Source organism: Glandiceps talaboti, chromosome 8, assembly GCF_964340395.1.
Source record: "Glandiceps talaboti chromosome 8, keGlaTala1.1, whole genome shotgun sequence".
NCBI lineage: Eukaryota > Metazoa > Hemichordata > Enteropneusta > Spengelidae > Glandiceps > Glandiceps talaboti.
Genome location: NC_135556.1, coordinates 13279738 through 13297702, shown reverse-complemented (window position 1 = coordinate 13297702; position 17965 = coordinate 13279738). Strand labels below are relative to the sequence as shown.

General features: G+C 35.5%; 1 protein-coding gene and 1 long non-coding RNA gene across 2 annotated transcripts; both read right to left on the bottom strand.

Annotated features, from left to right (window-relative positions):
* Positions 1 to 3197: 3197 nt before the first annotated feature.
* Positions 3198 to 8770, bottom strand: LOC144439212 (uncharacterized). Its single transcript, XM_078128484.1, has 8 exons — positions 8692 to 8770; positions 7758 to 8453; positions 7202 to 7249; positions 6556 to 6801; positions 6069 to 6203; positions 5710 to 5757; positions 4219 to 4458; positions 3198 to 3553 (listed from the first exon to the last, which is right to left on the bottom strand). The coding sequence occupies exons 1-8, from the start codon at positions 8768 to 8770 to the stop codon at positions 3198 to 3200; spliced, it is 1848 nt and encodes a 615-aa protein (XP_077984610.1).
* A 1073-nt stretch (positions 8771 to 9843) lies between these two features.
* LOC144438409 (uncharacterized) lies at positions 9844 to 11932 on the bottom strand. Its single transcript, XR_013481058.1, has 3 exons — positions 11825 to 11932; positions 10469 to 10705; positions 9844 to 10236 (listed from the first exon to the last, which is right to left on the bottom strand). It is a non-coding gene; the product is annotated as an uncharacterized LOC144438409 (long non-coding RNA).
* Positions 11933 to 17965: the final 6033 nt, after the last annotated feature.

Sequence of the window (17965 nt, the reverse complement as noted above, 5' to 3'; positions counted from 1 at the left end):
AACTGCCGACATCAGACCGTTGACAAATGGAATTGTTACAAACAGGGAAAGTAAACAAATGAATTGGATAATAACTCTTGGCTCAGCATGTTGGAAGTACAGAGACTTGTATTACACACCATGGCTTGATAAGAACAGTTTTATGGCCTCTTTATGTGTGCATAAAACTGGAAGGGGAACTGGAAATTTGTTTGTGAATGTGAACTATTATATGTAATGAGGCCATAAAACTGTTCTACGTGATGAAATGTAATACAAGTCTCTGTACTTCCAACATGCTGTGCCAAATGTTAACTATTAATCCAATTCATTTGTTTATAACTTTTCCTCAGTGTTTTGCAACAGGTTCTGTTTGTCAATGGTCTGATGTCAGCAGTTGTAAGTCTTAAACCCTGTTTACTTTTACTAGTTAAGGAAATCACACAGTCTTAATTGAAATTACAAAAATATTCAGGATTACCATACAAATTTTTTAAAAAGCATGTCAAAATGATCATATTGAATGCATTTTAGAATCCAACATGGCCACTGCATACTGTAGTGAACTATCTAGAAAAATAGAAGTGTTGATTTCCTTGAAAAAAACAATATGGTGAAACCCCAAATTATTTTTTTTTATCATTTTAAAAGGATCAGGTACAAACTTTTGTTTGGAGAGAACTTTGTTCTAAGACACATTTCTACCTTTATAACACTAAGAACAAAGTACTGAATTTGTAATCTCTGTAATCTGAAGTAATCTAAAACAGTTCTCTGCATAGATAATTAGTTACTTTGCATATATTACTGTTTTAATACCTTCAGGACTACATAAAAAACACTATAAATTTAAAACACAATAAAAGAACATTTGTAACGAAGACTTATTATATTCAGAACTTTTTAAATATATTTTTGATATTAATATTTCAGTAATCAATAAACATCTTTGTTGCTAAAAGGAAACACAATTAACAAAACAAAGCAGATTATTTTATCAACCACCCATAGACCATAAAACTGGTTTTTGATAGTTTTTTCTTTACCTTTTAAATCTAAATATTTCATGATTTTTATTAAGATTATCTCTTTTTAAAGCAATCTCATGTCAAAATATGTAGTTAAAAGCTATTAAGTATTAAATGCACCAGTGATGTCTTGCAGTGCTTGTGCCTATACTTAAGTATTTCCACTGCAATGCAATTATTGCATACCTCACCTGTATGCAAATTAGTATGCAATCATTGCGTGAACACTAATACACACAGATATATTTTTCTCTAGGTTTGCTATTTTGGATCAACAGCATGCAATGACGCGTGCGCCTATGCGGGTACTCTGTGACATTTTTACTATGTGTACCATGTTTTTTTGCTGCACTTCTGCAGTCATTTACACTTCTGACACCGCAAAAACTCGACATGCAAATGTACCAAGTATGCCAATATTGACAGTTATACCTATCATAAGGTTCTCTTCATACTGTATTCATGATTTCGGCGACAGAATTCTCTGCAAATACATAATACTATATTATATATTTTTGCTGTATTAAGTTACATTTACAAGATCTACACTGTCTATAAACAGACTACACTGCTATTACACCAAATGTTACTAAATATTTGTTATAAATGCTGATTGTTATAAATGCTGCATTTTTTCCACAGAATCTACTAGGAATTATGAATGAGATGTTTTTTTCATGAAAAGTTTCACAAACAGCAAAGAAATGCAAACAAATTATTCTATTCTGTTTATATTCTACACAAATCAGCTGCAAACAAACCCTTAAGCTAATTCTGTGATCCAGCAAGTGTCTGTAGGATGTCTTCTGACAACACTTGATGTAAGTGCATCGGTACTAATGGTGCTTGCATGCACAGCATTACAATACCAATATGGCTAGTACACTGAAAATCACGTCATGGTATATTTAAGCAATAAACCACCCCCTGGGAATGGTATACCACTTGGTTTTGACCAGTGAACGAAATATATGCATGAGCGATAGCAAGTGCATATACTGGGTATACCATTCCCAGGGGTGGTTTATCACTATACATTATACCAGTATATTGAAAATATCGGAAACAAGATAAGATGAAATGTTTTCTGGTTTCATTTGCAACCCCATCCCTGCACGGACTGCAACATTCGTAGACAAACAGTGAACATCAAAATTTGGATGCGTGCCAACTGTGCATTATCGCTCATTTTAGACGCGATAGTTCGATGTCTAGACCAATCAGATCTCTCGATTTGCACCATCAATGTAGTGGTATAATATAATACCAAATATTAAATGTATCAAAAACTTGAAGTAGATTCTTTGTCCTAACTTTAACTCACATGGTTCAGTCTATGCAAGAGAATAGCTCAAAATAGTAAGATATACGACATGCCATTATGCCATATACGCTATCAGCTCATGATTTGGTAATGCAAATATTAGGTCATTCACTTCACAAACTTTTGTTCAAACAAACATATTAAAGTCATGTAACATATTTGGAGATTCTTGCTGTTGGCCACACTGCATCATGGGAAATGCATATGCATTAGGTGAACAACAATGAGTGCTTAGGAGTAATGAATATTCAATTCCCCTTTAAAGAATAAATAAATAAATTTGTGTAAGATGCACCATTTTAGGCAGTTGACAGTTTCTGTATGTGTTAATAAGCAAATCATATATTTATACCATTGCAAAGTAACTGTTTTTACTTCCAAAGCATTTTGCATTCTAGCTTACTGATTGGTTAAGCACATTTGTCAATCACTCTTCAAACTATGGCTCCACCTATTAATAGTACAACAAGCACTGGTCCACCACATTGCTTGATGTAAAGTTCGGATGTAGAGTTTTGCCCGGGTTGGGGGAACTTTGGTAACAGAAACTAGCAATTTGTCTGGTAAAACTTGCATGCATTACCATACTTTTATAAGCCATAACTTTGCTTGGGAACGCAGGCCAGCTAGGATAGTGACTGGGGAATTCAGTTAGGTTCTTCTTACTTGCCACCCTTAGTAAAACCACTATTAAATCCTTGAGGCAGAAGCTTAGAATATAGTAAAGTATGAGTCGTTTTTAGCCTATCATACTTCATATAGAGGTAGTAACGTCTTCTCAATATTTAAAGCATATACTGTAGTTTAAACTGCCTTAAAATCGGCCTGTTGATGCATCTACCAAGAGCTCAACCCATCAGTCAAAATCACACATTGTAATAGAAATAATGACAGGCTAGGCACTGTTCATGATGTTTGGCGATATCAATGATGACATCGTTTCGAGACATCTCCTCCTGAAGGCACTGAAGCAACTCTGCACAGGTCATGTTGGGTGATGAGGCTTTAATCTTCCTAAATACAGCCTTTGTTGGTGACCCAGACTTGGTTTTAATTGTACAAAGCTGTTGATCTGAGAGACTGAGGAGGTAGCTTGCCAAGTGTTGCCAGTTTTTGTTAAGTGGTTGCTCAACATCTAAACTCTGACAAATATCATCCATTAGATCTATTTCATCCAGCATGTGTTTCACCTTTAGGTTACACTCCTTCAGTAAGCCAGTTTCTGAAAGGTCAAACACGAGATAATTTCTTTAAAAAAATTTCGCAAATGGAAATGTGTAAACGTAAAACAATGTTACTAAATAACCACAATGGCACCTCTCCCCACCCCCCCACCCCCCAACATCCACATCAATGGTTTAGGCATAAAACAATGTTGTTTTTCCATGTTGATGCCACCCCCTACCCCACCCCCATCCCATAAAAAGTTAATACATAAAACACACTAGGTATACTTCAATTTTACTATACTCCATAAAAACCCAAACCATTCGTTAGTTGCAATAGTCCAGCTATACTGCTGCTGTGGTGAATTTGATGGAAAGTAAGTGAGGGCGATATGTTAAGTGGCCTTGAACAACATAAAATAGACTGTTCAAATTGATCTTAGACAAGTATAATAATGAATCAAAAACATCATTTTGGACCAAAATAAAAAAAGTGACCACAAATTGAATATATTATAAGTCATCTTGCAAGTCATTCTACTGAATTTACCTTTTAGATACATACATACATGCATTTACCCATATCACCTTATCTTACTTCTTTTCAGTGGGTACAGAGACTTCTCTTCAATGATAACTACCTTGATTGACAACAAATATATTTTTATTCCTTTTTTTTTATTTTAAAAATGCAATGAAAACTATGCTTAATTATCTTTACCTTTAAGGCTTTCATACACTGGTATGTATATGGTCTCATAGATTTGGTAGTTGTCATGACTACGAGTTACTGCTATCTTGTAGTGGCCACCATCTTGTTTCTTGAATGGTGGCAGAGTACAGATGGAGCCACGCAGCTGTTTAGAGTCTATTTCATTGGCTAAGTTTCCAAAGTAATAAACAATGTCTTTAGCTTGAAAATCTTTAGCTTTGCACGTTATGGTTACTCTCTTGTGTTGTCCTGCAAGAAGAGCATAATACGACAATATTATATTTTAGTATAGAACAATGGAAGGTGGACTATTGGCAAGCTAATACACACAACCACGAACTAAAAATATTATTGCAACACTCTGATATCAGTGGACGTTGATGTAATTACACTCACAGTAGGGTGGTGTCTCTACTAGCGAGTTTTTCTCATTTATGACACATTCTGCCCTGTTTTTAAATTTACTATGAACTAGTTTACATGTTTTGTTTGTAGATATATTTTAGTAGCTCATACAAAAGTTGCAAGTTTGCTACACGCTTGCACAAGTTTGCAACAAGCTTGTAGACAGCTTGTAGGGTCTAGTTGAAGATTGCCACAAGCTTGCAAACTAGTCAGTGAAGTTTTAGTCTCAGTAAGCTTGTGACAATACTTGCAATTATACTGCAATACATATTGAAAGCTTGCAGACTTTGAGGCAAATAAAAATTTCAGAAGATTCCTCTCAGCTCTGCAAGCTTGTCACATGCTTGCCATATGGCATTAATGATTCACAGTCACGTTGTATTATCCTTGACCATAAATTATGTTGTATAAAACGTAATTTTGAGTCAAATAAAATATACTATACTACTTTACTGTACTATGAACTGTCTGTAGGAATACACACACAATATTCCATTTTGCTGTACATGATCGATGTACATGTAGACTTTCATGATCTTCCAGTGTACTTTTCCAGGAATTTCCTGTTTTTTGAATATATTCAATCACTACGTACAATCACTCTGTTGGTCTAGTTCCTATACAGTATTGTTACCATTAAACATCCACTCACAGTGTAATCAAAGTCGTCACTCTAGAAATCCTGAGATGCATGAGATGTAATTCAAAATTCATCCACAGCCACCCACACAATCGATATCATTAACATCATGTCTTTGTTAATCAATCACACAATTCTAACCAATAACACAGTCCCTCATAAAGTTAGTGTTTATTGGGGTAGTTATGTAATGTCCAAATATGGTATATTTGTCAGCTCAGGATGCTACTTTTACACTGTTTACATAACTATAGCAGTTGGGGTTCACTGATTGGATGAACAACTTTCTGTGCTGATTGAAGGACTTTGACCAGGCTGTGGTTAGAAACCACAATTGGCATCCATTGATCGACTCACAACAGTGACAAATTATCACTCACTAGTGGACAACACTGATTCAGACCATGTAAGGGGTTTGACATTCAACAGTTAATAAAAATACATAAATTATTTACCTTCTATGAGAGGATATGGTTCAACAGCAACCTTGATTTCTTCTTTATCTGTAAGAATATACACATGAGTAAATGTTATGTCTAATAGATTTAATTATGGACACATTTCCAAATACATGTAGGTCTCTCATAACTGCAGTCATCTCATTGCACACATGTGCATATGAGGGTCTCCCACTACAAAAGCTTAGCAGGAAACTATAGGGATTCTCAAATTTAACCTTTCTTTGAAACTTATATCATTTATGAAAGAGCTTTCTCCAAACGAATTCTGGCGTCATGAAAATACCAAATTCAATGTGGGTGAGAGTTGCATAGTGGTCACATTGTGTTCATCAACAAACACAAAGCAATCTTACCATAAACTGCCTTCAAACCCAATGAACCAAGTTGTATATCCAGACGAGGCCTTCGTATACACTTTGTAGGGTTACTGATGGGTTTACTATCTCTTGGTGGTGTTCGAGGTATACTCTCTTCAACCACTTCTGAGTCTGCAAGCAAACCAATGGTATGACTTTAGGCGTAATAATTAGTAAAAACTAACATTTTATAGTCCAGTTTCATCTTTCTAAGAATTAACTTCCATAAAAGTATATTTTACTTCTTGTTTTCTCTCTAAACGCTTAGACACTTGCATAAAAGTGCATTTCTTATCTTCCCTTACCAACACTTGCTTTGAAAAATTTCTTTCTCTTTCAGACAACATGACAGTCACAATACAATTAAAGCACTACATGTAGCTCACACCCCCCCCCCCCCCCCCCCCGAGTGCACCATGCTGGTAATCATGCATCATGGGGCCTTGTTATATTATCAAAGTCTCAACTTTAATGGTATACTTACCATCAGATATAACATCTATGTAGATAGACCCTGAAAATGTCAGATCATTACCATTACTTTGAACGGCATGAACAAAACACTCATATTCTCCAGTGTGTCTTCTAGTAATAAATGGCAGTTCACACTGGTAGCCTTGAAACTTGAACTCTTCAGGTTTATCTCCAGATACCCTCTTGCTCCATGTGATGTTCCTTACAGTAATCGCATACTCATGATGAACTTTACATGTGAAAAGTAACTTCTGCCCTATTGTTAAATAACAAAATCACAGTCATAAATCTATTTCACCATAAAATAAACTATCACGATCTTGAGATGAGCCTTTCTGCTGCAATTTGCTTCTGAATGAAAAACAAGATTTGATTTGCAAGATTTGAATAATCATTGTGCTACACGTAACCCAGCTGTATAATATGCATCTGGCACCTGGTAGGATACAGCTTGCTATATGAAGGACACTACAGACCATATGCTCCCCTAGTTGAGAAAGTGTCACAGGTCATTATGAGGTCAATGCCGGGAGTAATAATTGTAGCATGCTTTACAGAGCACAGTATGGCAGTGTTATATATTCCTCAACATGTCGTACATCATACAATAAAACTTCAGTCTGAAATCTCAAATGGAAACTGGTTTGCTGACATACCTGCACGTGGTAGATATGGCTTTGCTGTCAACTTCATGTGTTCATTATCTGTTAAACACAAGATGAAGAATATTATGACTTTATCGATAATCTACTTTCATGTGTAGTAATTGTACACCTGATGGTTATATACTACCTACATCATTCATGAAATTATAAAGGGCAATTATGTGCCATTGAATCATCATTCACGATCTCAGATGTCTGTGCCCTGGGTAATATCTAATTGCAGGACGCTTTGAGCACAGTGAGGAAAAAGGCTTTATAAAAATGTGTTGTTGAAAAAATGAATGGTGTTGATAAGTACCTACAGGAAAAATTCTTTGTGTTTTTTTCACAGCTGTTTAATTGTGAATTTGCAAATTGAAAGGTTGCAAGTGTAATTATCACATCAGTCTTATTTTTTTTCATTTAAATAATAACACCTGCCAGCGAGGGCAATATCACAATTTAGTGCCTGCACAAGGGTTGACTCTTTACCAAACTTTTGATAATGACAACCAAAAGGCGAGGGTACACAGTCTACTGCAATCTCAGGATAGAGTAAGAAACTCACCTGAAACCACAATTTTGTCATTAGACCGATTCACCACATGTTGTTTGTATCTTCTGGCAAGTTTTTGAAATGGCATGTCATCAGGGAGGTAGTCATTAGAGTCAATGGATCCACCATATCCATAGTGAGGCTTGCGTGATCTTTCAGGAACCTTTGGCGGTGATTGTGGTAATGAATCATACGTGTGGCGTCTCTCAGGTGGTGGGCCATCAAGTCCACATGGCAGACCAAAAGCAGTAGAACTAGAAGTTATGGAACTCTGAGGATCTCCCAGTCTGTCGAATTCAGTGCTGTCCTCACTAAGCCAGTTTCGGTGTGGTTTCTGTTTAACACCACCTACCTCCTCCACTGGCATTAAGTAGTAATCCTCCTCAGTACCTCTCGTCTCATTTATCAACGAGAAAGACGTTGGATTGTCATCTTTTCTTGTCACTTTTGAACGGACAGCTGCATTTTTAGGTGGAAGTTTAGGCTTACACTGTTCTAAGTTTTCGTCCAACGGATGCCTACCCATTGATGGCGTTGTTGGTTGTGTAGGAAAACCATAAAGGACAGGAAGTGCTTCCGTTTTATCTGTTTGCTGTTGACTCACTCCCATAGTGATTTCAGGCATGCATTCATCATCATCATCATCATCATCGCTACCTTCCCCGTAAGAAGGTATGGCTCGCTGTACATCATCATATAATTTTCTTACTACAAAAAAGATTCAAAAGATTGAAATACATATTATTTGTAATTGAGCATGTAATTGATTGATCGATTGATTGATCGATCGATCAATTGATTAATTTTTGTGGTGAAATACAACTTATTTTGTGTGTGATATTGATCAATTAGCTGTTTTTCGTCTCACGGCGACCTCATGAGATCCTGCATGAGCCATTGCATCCATAGCAACCACATGAGGGTGGTCAAGGTGAAAGTGTCAAACGCTTAGCAACACTATTGTTCTCAACATCATCGCATATGGCCATGGTGAAAGCTTGACCTTGATCACATTTGACAACCATTGTTACTAGGCATATTTGCATATCTTGTGAGATCTGTAATGAGACATAAAAATCCTTATTGACCGATTGATTTTTGGGTTGATATAACACTTTTTTCTTTTTTTCCCTACCATGACTAGTTTTCTCTCTTCCAGCTGTATATAATTCATTCTTTATTGAGTAAGTAATGACATCTTGTCCATTCTTTTTATATCTAAATTAAAACACCCAAAATCTTATAATTACCAAGGGATCAGTTACACAAACCGTTTGCTTTAATTCTCTTATCTTCTGGGAGATTATTACATCAAGTAAACACTCAACCATGCAGAGACTACCCTTACCGAAATGAGACAGCTGTTTTTGAGCTGCAGCAGCTCTCAAAAAGACTTCTGACAGTTAGCTGCCGGAAGGCTGATTTTTGTGCATACTTAATTAGATTTGAGCTGCAGAGAACAACTCTCAACAGCTCAGGTAAATACCTGACAGACATTCAACTGCTTTATAACAGACTTATGTAAGACTATCCTCAGACATCTGAAAGACCACTAACAGACCTGACAGACTAACAACAGCCTTCTGACAGCATTGTGACAGACTGCTGAAAGACTATAAGCAGACTTCTGACAGGTGTCATTGGCACACTGCAAAAGGGGAATTCCTTACCAAAAATCCACTAGTTTAAAAAGTGTTCTATAATAGTTCAAAACAAGTCTGATCAGTTTTGAGTGTTTCATTCGTGTTTTAAACATGTCAGAAGTCCTTAGTCAACTCATTTGAAACTACTTTTAAACATGTTTTAAACCATATTAATTTTGACACTTAAAACATGCTTATACACGTTGGGGAAATATATTTGATATACAAATGTATATCAGGACTGACCATATTTGATTTGAATGCTTGTTCCCACTGAAACATATTTCAAAAATGTCAGTTTCACAAACTCACAAAGTTTGTTCACTTACATGTTTTAGGGGATACACATATATGTATGTATGTACATACTACACACACAGGCACATACTTTTGCAACCAGTAAATCATGCAGAAGAAGAATTAAATGAAAACAAGAAGCAACTTTATTGCTTTTTTCCAAAATAACTAAAAGGCTTGAGACATGTCTGTAGTGAAATGACAGTACCAACATACCTGAGTTTAACAATAGTACCTGTATTCATCCCGTGATTAGAAGACAAAAAATATATGTCCCTTAATGATGGGGTTCTTCAAATCAAATCTAAAGAATTACCTACATCATACATGTGAAAGAGCTCTGGCAATTTGAGTTTGGCTTTCAACAGTTGCTGGAGTCTGACATTATTTCACTTTCAGTCATTATATAAGCTAAAGCCATTGTGTTCATCATTGGCATCATCACTTTGGCAGTTTACATCATCACTTCGGTAGTTTACATCATCAGTTTGGCAGAATCAGGATCAGGATCAGAATCAGATCAATCAATATCCATTGGTTCCTGAAAGTCACTGCAAAGAAAGAAACAAGAGCAATCAATTAACAAAAGAAATATTTGTTATGAATGTGAAGGGAGAGGTACACAGTTCATTTTATCTTTTGTTTCTAATAAACAGTTACATGCTACAAACAAAGAATCTATAGAAATGCCAACTGTCCTGTGTCTTTTTACTATTTGCTCCTCTCGGGGAATTATATTGCTCTGTTTTGTTTTTATACACAGATTAAAAAAGTTACTAGTACCTTTGAAAGTAGGCCTGTTCCTTCATCCTTTTTAAAGTTGCCATACAACTTTGCTAGGCGTTTGGCTTGCTTCTCTTCAGCAATTTCTCTATTTTTGTCAGTCTTTGCTTTATTGCTTTGCTGTGCTGCATGTGTTCCATTTTTTGTCCTGCTGGAGTTTGCTTTCTTTGTCCACTTTCTGTTTTTTGTACTTTTATGTTGACACTGCTTTTTCAAAAGTCATCTTGAGTTTCTACTCTAAGATGTAACAAATAAAAACATGCATGTAAGTAACACTAATTTTGGCAAAACAAAAATTATCAACTGGTAAATAGAATCTACAAAATGTATATTCTTGTAGTGTGTTAACAGTGGTACACCCTAGGTAATACATTTTATCAGACTTCCCAAAAGTACATCAGAGCAGCCATAATTAAGGAACAACATTTTTATAAAAACTTTATACAAAAATAATGAACTCGCAGTCTTCCCACATTGTCACACTTAACATTTCTACTTAGAATAAGACAAGGATAATTAATATTGCTTGTCTGATGGCCACAATGCCTCAACAAGAGTTCCATATTCTTACTCTCTCCTTACAACTAAATATGTGTTGTGTTCTATAATTTGCACTATAACGTAATGAATACACAAATACATCAATATGAAGCATTTTAAACATGACAACCTTTGATTAAAATGAAAGTTCATACCCTTATTAAATAAATACATACGTATGTATACACACACACACATACGGACAGACCTCAATGACATACATCAAGTTGGTGAAAAGTGTTCTGCATGTACATGACAGAGCACTGTGTAAATGTGGCTGTGATCATGGGGTGTACTAGTACTACTACTAAATGATTTGTGACACTGGTTTCTACAAAACACTCCAACATTGTTCCATTCCATATCTTAATTGAATAAATTAATTTGTCACTTTTTCTAACAAGACTCAGTGCGGTACATAGGAACTCTTTCGACGAGAAACTAATAATTTTTACACGATAAATCGTGGGGGGGGGGGGATTGTAATCTGATTCCAATTTACACACGGCACCAGGCAAGCAGTGCATTCTTCCCTACTTTCAATCGACAAAGTGGACACTCCAACTTGAATATTACATGTATATCAGATGTACTTTAAAAACAACTTTCGGAAGTTTCAAACAGTTGTAGAAGTCTATGTATGCAACCGAGGTCTAGGTCTATGTCTGAAAAGCCTCCGATCGTACGGCCACGAGTACTATACTATTACTAAGTAAATAAGATATAACGTCTACACATAGACGACCAGGATTCTATCGTTTAAAAAAACACCAGAGCCTATAAGATGCTATGAAAGCGTCAGTTAAATTAACATACCTTCATCACCAAAATGAGTAGGTCTTGATGTATACCTCTTCTCATGATCAGTTGTCGAAGACGATTTTCTTTGCCTTTGTGAATCACGGCCGCCATCTTCCGTTTCATTCCAACATTTTCTGATTTGAAGTGCTGGTGAGATTGCGCCCGTTGATTTGATTGGCTGATACGTCATAGCCTCGTTCACAATAATTTCAAAACTGCAATGCGTTGTAAACTTTACAACAGTCGTTGATTCAATTTTGAAAATATATATTTTTGTTTATTATTTTGTTTCTTTCATATTATCCATGTTTGCGCTGTTATTAGCCATAAACAAAATGTTTGTTCCTCGCAGTTTTTCCACAAGCTTTGAAAGAGCCTGTGACGCTATTGTGGATGTAACCTAAGCCAGCGATCTCAGGGCTAGGGGTTTGTTTACACTGTACGTTCACGTTACGTATCGACTCAAAACAGAGCAGTATACTTGTAATCTCCAAAAGTTGAAGCAAAATTGCAATCTATGAGAGATGGAAGCGAAAAGTGGCCATTCCAGTTCTGAGGACAACTTTGCGATCATTGGCCTACACACGATGAACTCCCATCACTTCCGGGTGATGTCCCTCGACATCAACAACACACGAACACGTACACAGACAATACCGATACCGTTTCAAGCGAGTTTGGTAGACTAATGAGATGATCGACAGGAAGGAGATGGCGAGCGTCATATTTATTTATTCATGTTATAACATAACGGAGGAAAATGAAGACAACTGTGAGTTATTTGACAATGAAGAGGGGAATCAAAATCCCTTGTTGACATCCGAATGTCGAGATTTATCAGACGGCGTTGATGCATGATGATGGGTATGACAACCCTGAATATGACCGACTATAGTGAAAATGAAAACTCAGATATTGGCGAGGCCGATCATATGCGGCCCAAAATGAACCACTCTTTTCAATGCCTATACGCTACACGACCGGCCCAAGTCAAGAAATGCAGGGGACATTTCCTGTAGTAGCCTTGAAAATGGGCCGTGCTTCTGCATATGTAACCACTAATTGCTAGTCCCAAGTTGAAGTATAGTAAACAAATTTCACACTAATATACGTGCATGGCTATCACAAACCCAGAATACTAAATCTGGCAAATGATTTTTAAATGGATGTTTGTTATGTAGGTGACATATTACAAATAATTTGAGAAAACAGTTACATTAAATCTCGGTAAGTTGTGAGTGTGAACGATGCAAATAATAAATGTATACAACAATACATGTACATTTTATATTAGAGGTATTCTGTAAGAATTAATTTTGTTGTTCATGCAGCTGGTTTACATTTTAACAAGAACAGATTCCAGTGTTTATACTTAACAATGAAACTTAATAAATATATTTTAACATGTAAATGTACTGTAGTTATTGGACATTTGATGGTGTTGCAGGCATTCTTATAAATATTACCTACATTCACCTGCATACATTTGATGTATGTTTTAGTGAATAAGTATTTAGGCAAGTATAATTCCAAGCAATATTTATTATGACACAGAAGCATATTTAACAGAAAACCCTTGGATTGGTATGTCCTTCCACATTGCCACTGTCCAGGTAACTTTAAAATATTCTGGAAACTACAACAAGAGCTGCTAAAAGTCTGCTGCTAGTCGTTTTGCCCATGACAGAGCAAAGTGTAAACACTCCTGACAGACATTATTTAGAAATTAACTCCTGTGGCTGAAGACAGCTGCCAGTAAACTGCAAGTAGCTGTTGGTGAGCTGAAGACAGCTGTCAGTGAGATGCAGACAGCTGTCAGTAAGCTTAAGAATTTTTTTCCTAACAGACATAAACCCTAGAAGTCTGTTGCAGACATTCAGCAGCTCAACACATTTTTGAATGTCTGCAATAGAACTGTTGGTAGTGTGCCACAGAGCTGAAAAGCCCTGAAAAAGCTCTTTGACAGCTTGGTACTGAGCTTTCAGTTTGGTAAGGGTAGCTAGTACAGACTTCTACACTAATCTGTGCATGGTTGAGTGTTTATTTGGGTGTGATCATCTCCCAGAGGATAAGAGATAAGCAAACTGTTAGTGTAACCAATCCCTTGGTAATTATAAGATTAGGGGTGTTTTAATGTAGATAAGTTGACAACATTCTGTAGAAAGTTCTTCGAGACATAAACACTATATATATATTATTGCCGTATTCTACTTACCACTAAATCTTGGTGTTTCCACTTTGTGGTACTCCTGACATGGTGCGGTGCTGACTACATTATTCTCGCTCTCCGGCCTCACATTGGCATCATTTTTATCTCGTATTGAAAATGGTGGTGTTGATTCTGATTGAAAAGGAATGAAACAATCAGAATTTTAGTCACTTCAACTTTCCAAACTTTTGGAAAAGGACACATAGTGTAATTTACTACCAGAAATAGCAGTTTACTTTGAGAGAGTCAAAATGTATCACAACAAGCGACCTATCGGTCAGAATAGCTCCGCTGTTTTTTTTTTAATTTAATTTTTTATTTTGGTGACATGTAGAAGTGGTTCAGGTCTTCAGCTCTTCACTATGCAGTTTTGTTTTAGCGATGCAATAAAGTGGTTAGTGGTTTCATATGATGTCTCACTATAAAACACATTTTACACAGAAGTTGGTAATGTATTGTACTTTTATACCATAGTCACCATTTTATAACAAAAATCTACTGTTATGAAAAATTGCACAAAATCTCAGAAAAAAATGACTGGGAAATGCACACAAGAAAAAGAAAAAAAGAGGATTTTGAGGTTGGCTATAAATAATTCCAGTGTCTTACAGCTGTAACCCTGGAAAATGTTAATGATGAATGAAATAAACTAGGGATCTAAAATAATTTTGAGGCAATTTGAATTTGAATTTTCTAACAAATTTACAAAGTCAACAACATTAAACTTGTACTAGTTGTGGTAGATATATATAGGGAAGAAATGTATTAATCGCCATCTTAGTTTCCGTGCGGCGACAATCTCAAGTACCCGGAAGAGAGTCATTCTCAGCCATACGTTACAGTGGTAACACTCGTTCATGTTCGGTTACCTTTCACAAAGAAAACACAACGAAATGGTTGAAATGATCTTTTTTTTTTATTTCTTTTCATCACAACAACAAAATCTGCGTGATCAAAAGTGTTGTAAACTAAACCAGAAAGAATTATCGGACTGGCTAAACTTCCCGATGAACTGGAGTAAGGTCCTACTACTTCCAAGCATGGATGTATTAGTAAGCCTCGATAGTACTATAGTACGTGAGAAAATCGTCTCAAACTAGCGATACAAGTTACAACTTTCAAAATATAACTTGACATGTCTTCATTTGTTAGAGTTATACAATTCACGACGGGTTTTCACTCGAAAACAACAATTCTGTGAATAATGACACTCTGAACGCAGCGATTTCTCGGACGATGTTACCACTGTAACGTTTGGCTGACAACGACTTGCTTCCGGGTTAGTCCCTCGTGCATACGGGTGGATTGTCGGCGATTAATACATACATCGTCTGATATTTTAATTCACAGTGTTTCTTGTGACCGGCGCCTGTCAGCAGACTCTGCCATTTTTTTCATCATTCCATTGTATTTAAACCTTGTACTTGACATTTCGCAATATTTATAATTCTGAACAAAATACCTCAACATGCCTCACTTCGCTCGTACTCAAAGCAGCCCCGCGCGGTATGATCACTGACACTGATGACATGATGAGAGAGAACCTTTTTGGATTTACATGTAAAACGGGGAAAGATACGCAAAACATAATGCAAAGTCTGAAGCCAAATTAAAGTTGTAATTATTTTAATTATTTTTACTTGCCAAATATTTGCATTTTGGAAAGGCAAGACACGTTCATGTCGTTTAACTTTACATGTGAACTGTCAGCCATAACTTCAACCGCATGCCTGGCATGCCCTTCCTTACGCAAGTTGTCTGAATTCTGGTTCACTGTCATTCCAAATTGCACGACAATATAGAATTAACCACAAGTTCCATGTTATCTGAAAACATCACACTTTTATAGTGGGTCTGAAGTGTGATTTTAGTGAGTACCAAGAACGTCCTGTGTTGATACTCAAGATACTTGCTGTGGAAAATCGCTCGGTCAAATGAGGTCACCTTCAGCTTCTGGTCGAATCAGGATAGAGTATGCAAATGAGGATGTTGCGGACTGGCTGATTATGTAGAAGGGTGCAGAATTGGATTTGAAGTTTACAACCCTGTTTCGAACAAACGCTTGTCCTTTGGGCGCCCAATGCGTAGAATTATGACTATAGCACATATTACATTGCTTGTTTGACGTCAATAGTGTCTTTTGAAAAGTGGCAGTTTACTTAAAGTCTCGTCGACTGATTTCCAATATGGCGTCGGTCATTATGCTCATTAACATATTCATTTTTTTTTCAAATTACAAAAAAAAAATCATAAAAAATAAAAATGAGGATGTGCTGACTTGAAATTAACAAATCTGAGTAAGCTACCCCCTGCGCATCAACACGCCAGATATCAAAGCAATCTAATAAGAGGTTTTCAAGGAGTTGATGAAAATGACATTTTATGAAAAAAAATCATAAAAAATTGAAAATGGCACAGATCAACTTGGCATGAACAAATCTGAATAGCCTCCCCCCAGGGAACATGCACACCAAATATCGAAGAATTCCGACTGTCACTTTCGGAATAGATAGTAAAAATATAAAAGTTTGACGGACACCTATGATTCACTCTACTCTCTATACCTCAATACCCACCTATACCTAAAGCTACGCTTTCAGCTTTCGCTGACAGCGGAGCTAATAAAAAATTCTATTGCATTTTGGGGAAGTAATGTTTACTAAGTCACTGATCTGCCTGCTGTATTGGTCACAAGATTTATTCTCAGTGAACATGGCTGTTTGTGTATTACATAATAATTCTTTCCTGTTTTTCTAGAAACTGAACAAAATTCACTCCTGATATATAAAATATATTTAGTTTACTTGACCCTCCATTTGTTAAATGTGCTTCGATCTACTATCTTATTCACAGAGTGAAAGTATCAAGATAGTAATAATTGGTACAGTTGTATTTCATCATGTTGGGAAAGAAGATAATGCAGATGAAACAGGTAGAGTATTTTCTATGACAATGACTAAGGCAGTGTTTTCACCTCAATTAAAAGTACCCACACCTGGGCTATTACAAGCATGGCCATCACCCAGGTTGCCATACTTGGCAGGTTTCTGCCATGCTTCAAAGGTGTTCTTAGCATTCTTGAACTTCAGTAAATTTCCCTAACATCAATACATTTGCATGAAGAGAAATTATCAACTAATTGGTTTGTTATGGATTATCAGTACACAAATTGGCCACCATTCTTGAGATCTATCCTGGGAATAGTTTCGATTACCCAGACGATGCCACTGGGGACTCTAACTTCTTCTCCCAGATGAGGTCATCTGGGCTAATACTATAGCAAAAATCTCATTTACGGTGAAACAATGCATTTCAAGAAAAATCATTACCAAGATAGAGGGACCAGCTGGTACATCTTATGAAGTACATGTACTAAAACCCAAGGTGGCCATAGCTGATCATACCTTACAAGTTGAAGATACACAACATTTTTAATAATTGACTCGATTTTTTAACCCTCAATTTATTAGAATTGAACTTACCAGATGTTAATATATATATATAAATATATATATATATATATAAATATATATATATATATATATATATATATATATATATATATATATATATATATATATATATATATATATATATATATATATATATATATATATATATATATATATATATATATATATATATATATATATATATATATATATAACTCGGTGAGTATCAATCTGCTAAGACAGTGCTCTATACCGCAGTGGCAGAGCGTAATAGTTTTATATATATATATATATATATATATATATATATATATATATATATATATATATATATATATATATATATATATATATATATATATATATATATATATATATATATATATATATATATATATATATATATATATATATATATATATATATATATATATATATATATATATATATATATATTAACATCTGGTAAGTTCAATTCTAATAAATTGAGGGTTA

What these genes read in the sequence shown, in the direction of transcription:
- LOC144439212 (XM_078128484.1), bottom strand. Translation starts at nt 8,770, where the DNA reads ATGGTTGTCAAATGTGATCAAGGTCAAGCTTTCACCATGGCCATATGC. An exon ending in CATAGATGTTATATCTGATG is followed by an intron (nt 6,204 to 6,555) that starts GTAAGTATACCA and finishes GTTTGCTTGCAG; the next exon opens with ACTCAGAAGTGGTTGAAGAG. An exon ending in GGGTTTGAAGGCAGTTTATG is followed by an intron (nt 5,758 to 6,068) that starts GTAAGATTGCTT and finishes ATATTCTTACAG; the next exon opens with ATAAAGAAGAAATCAAGGTT.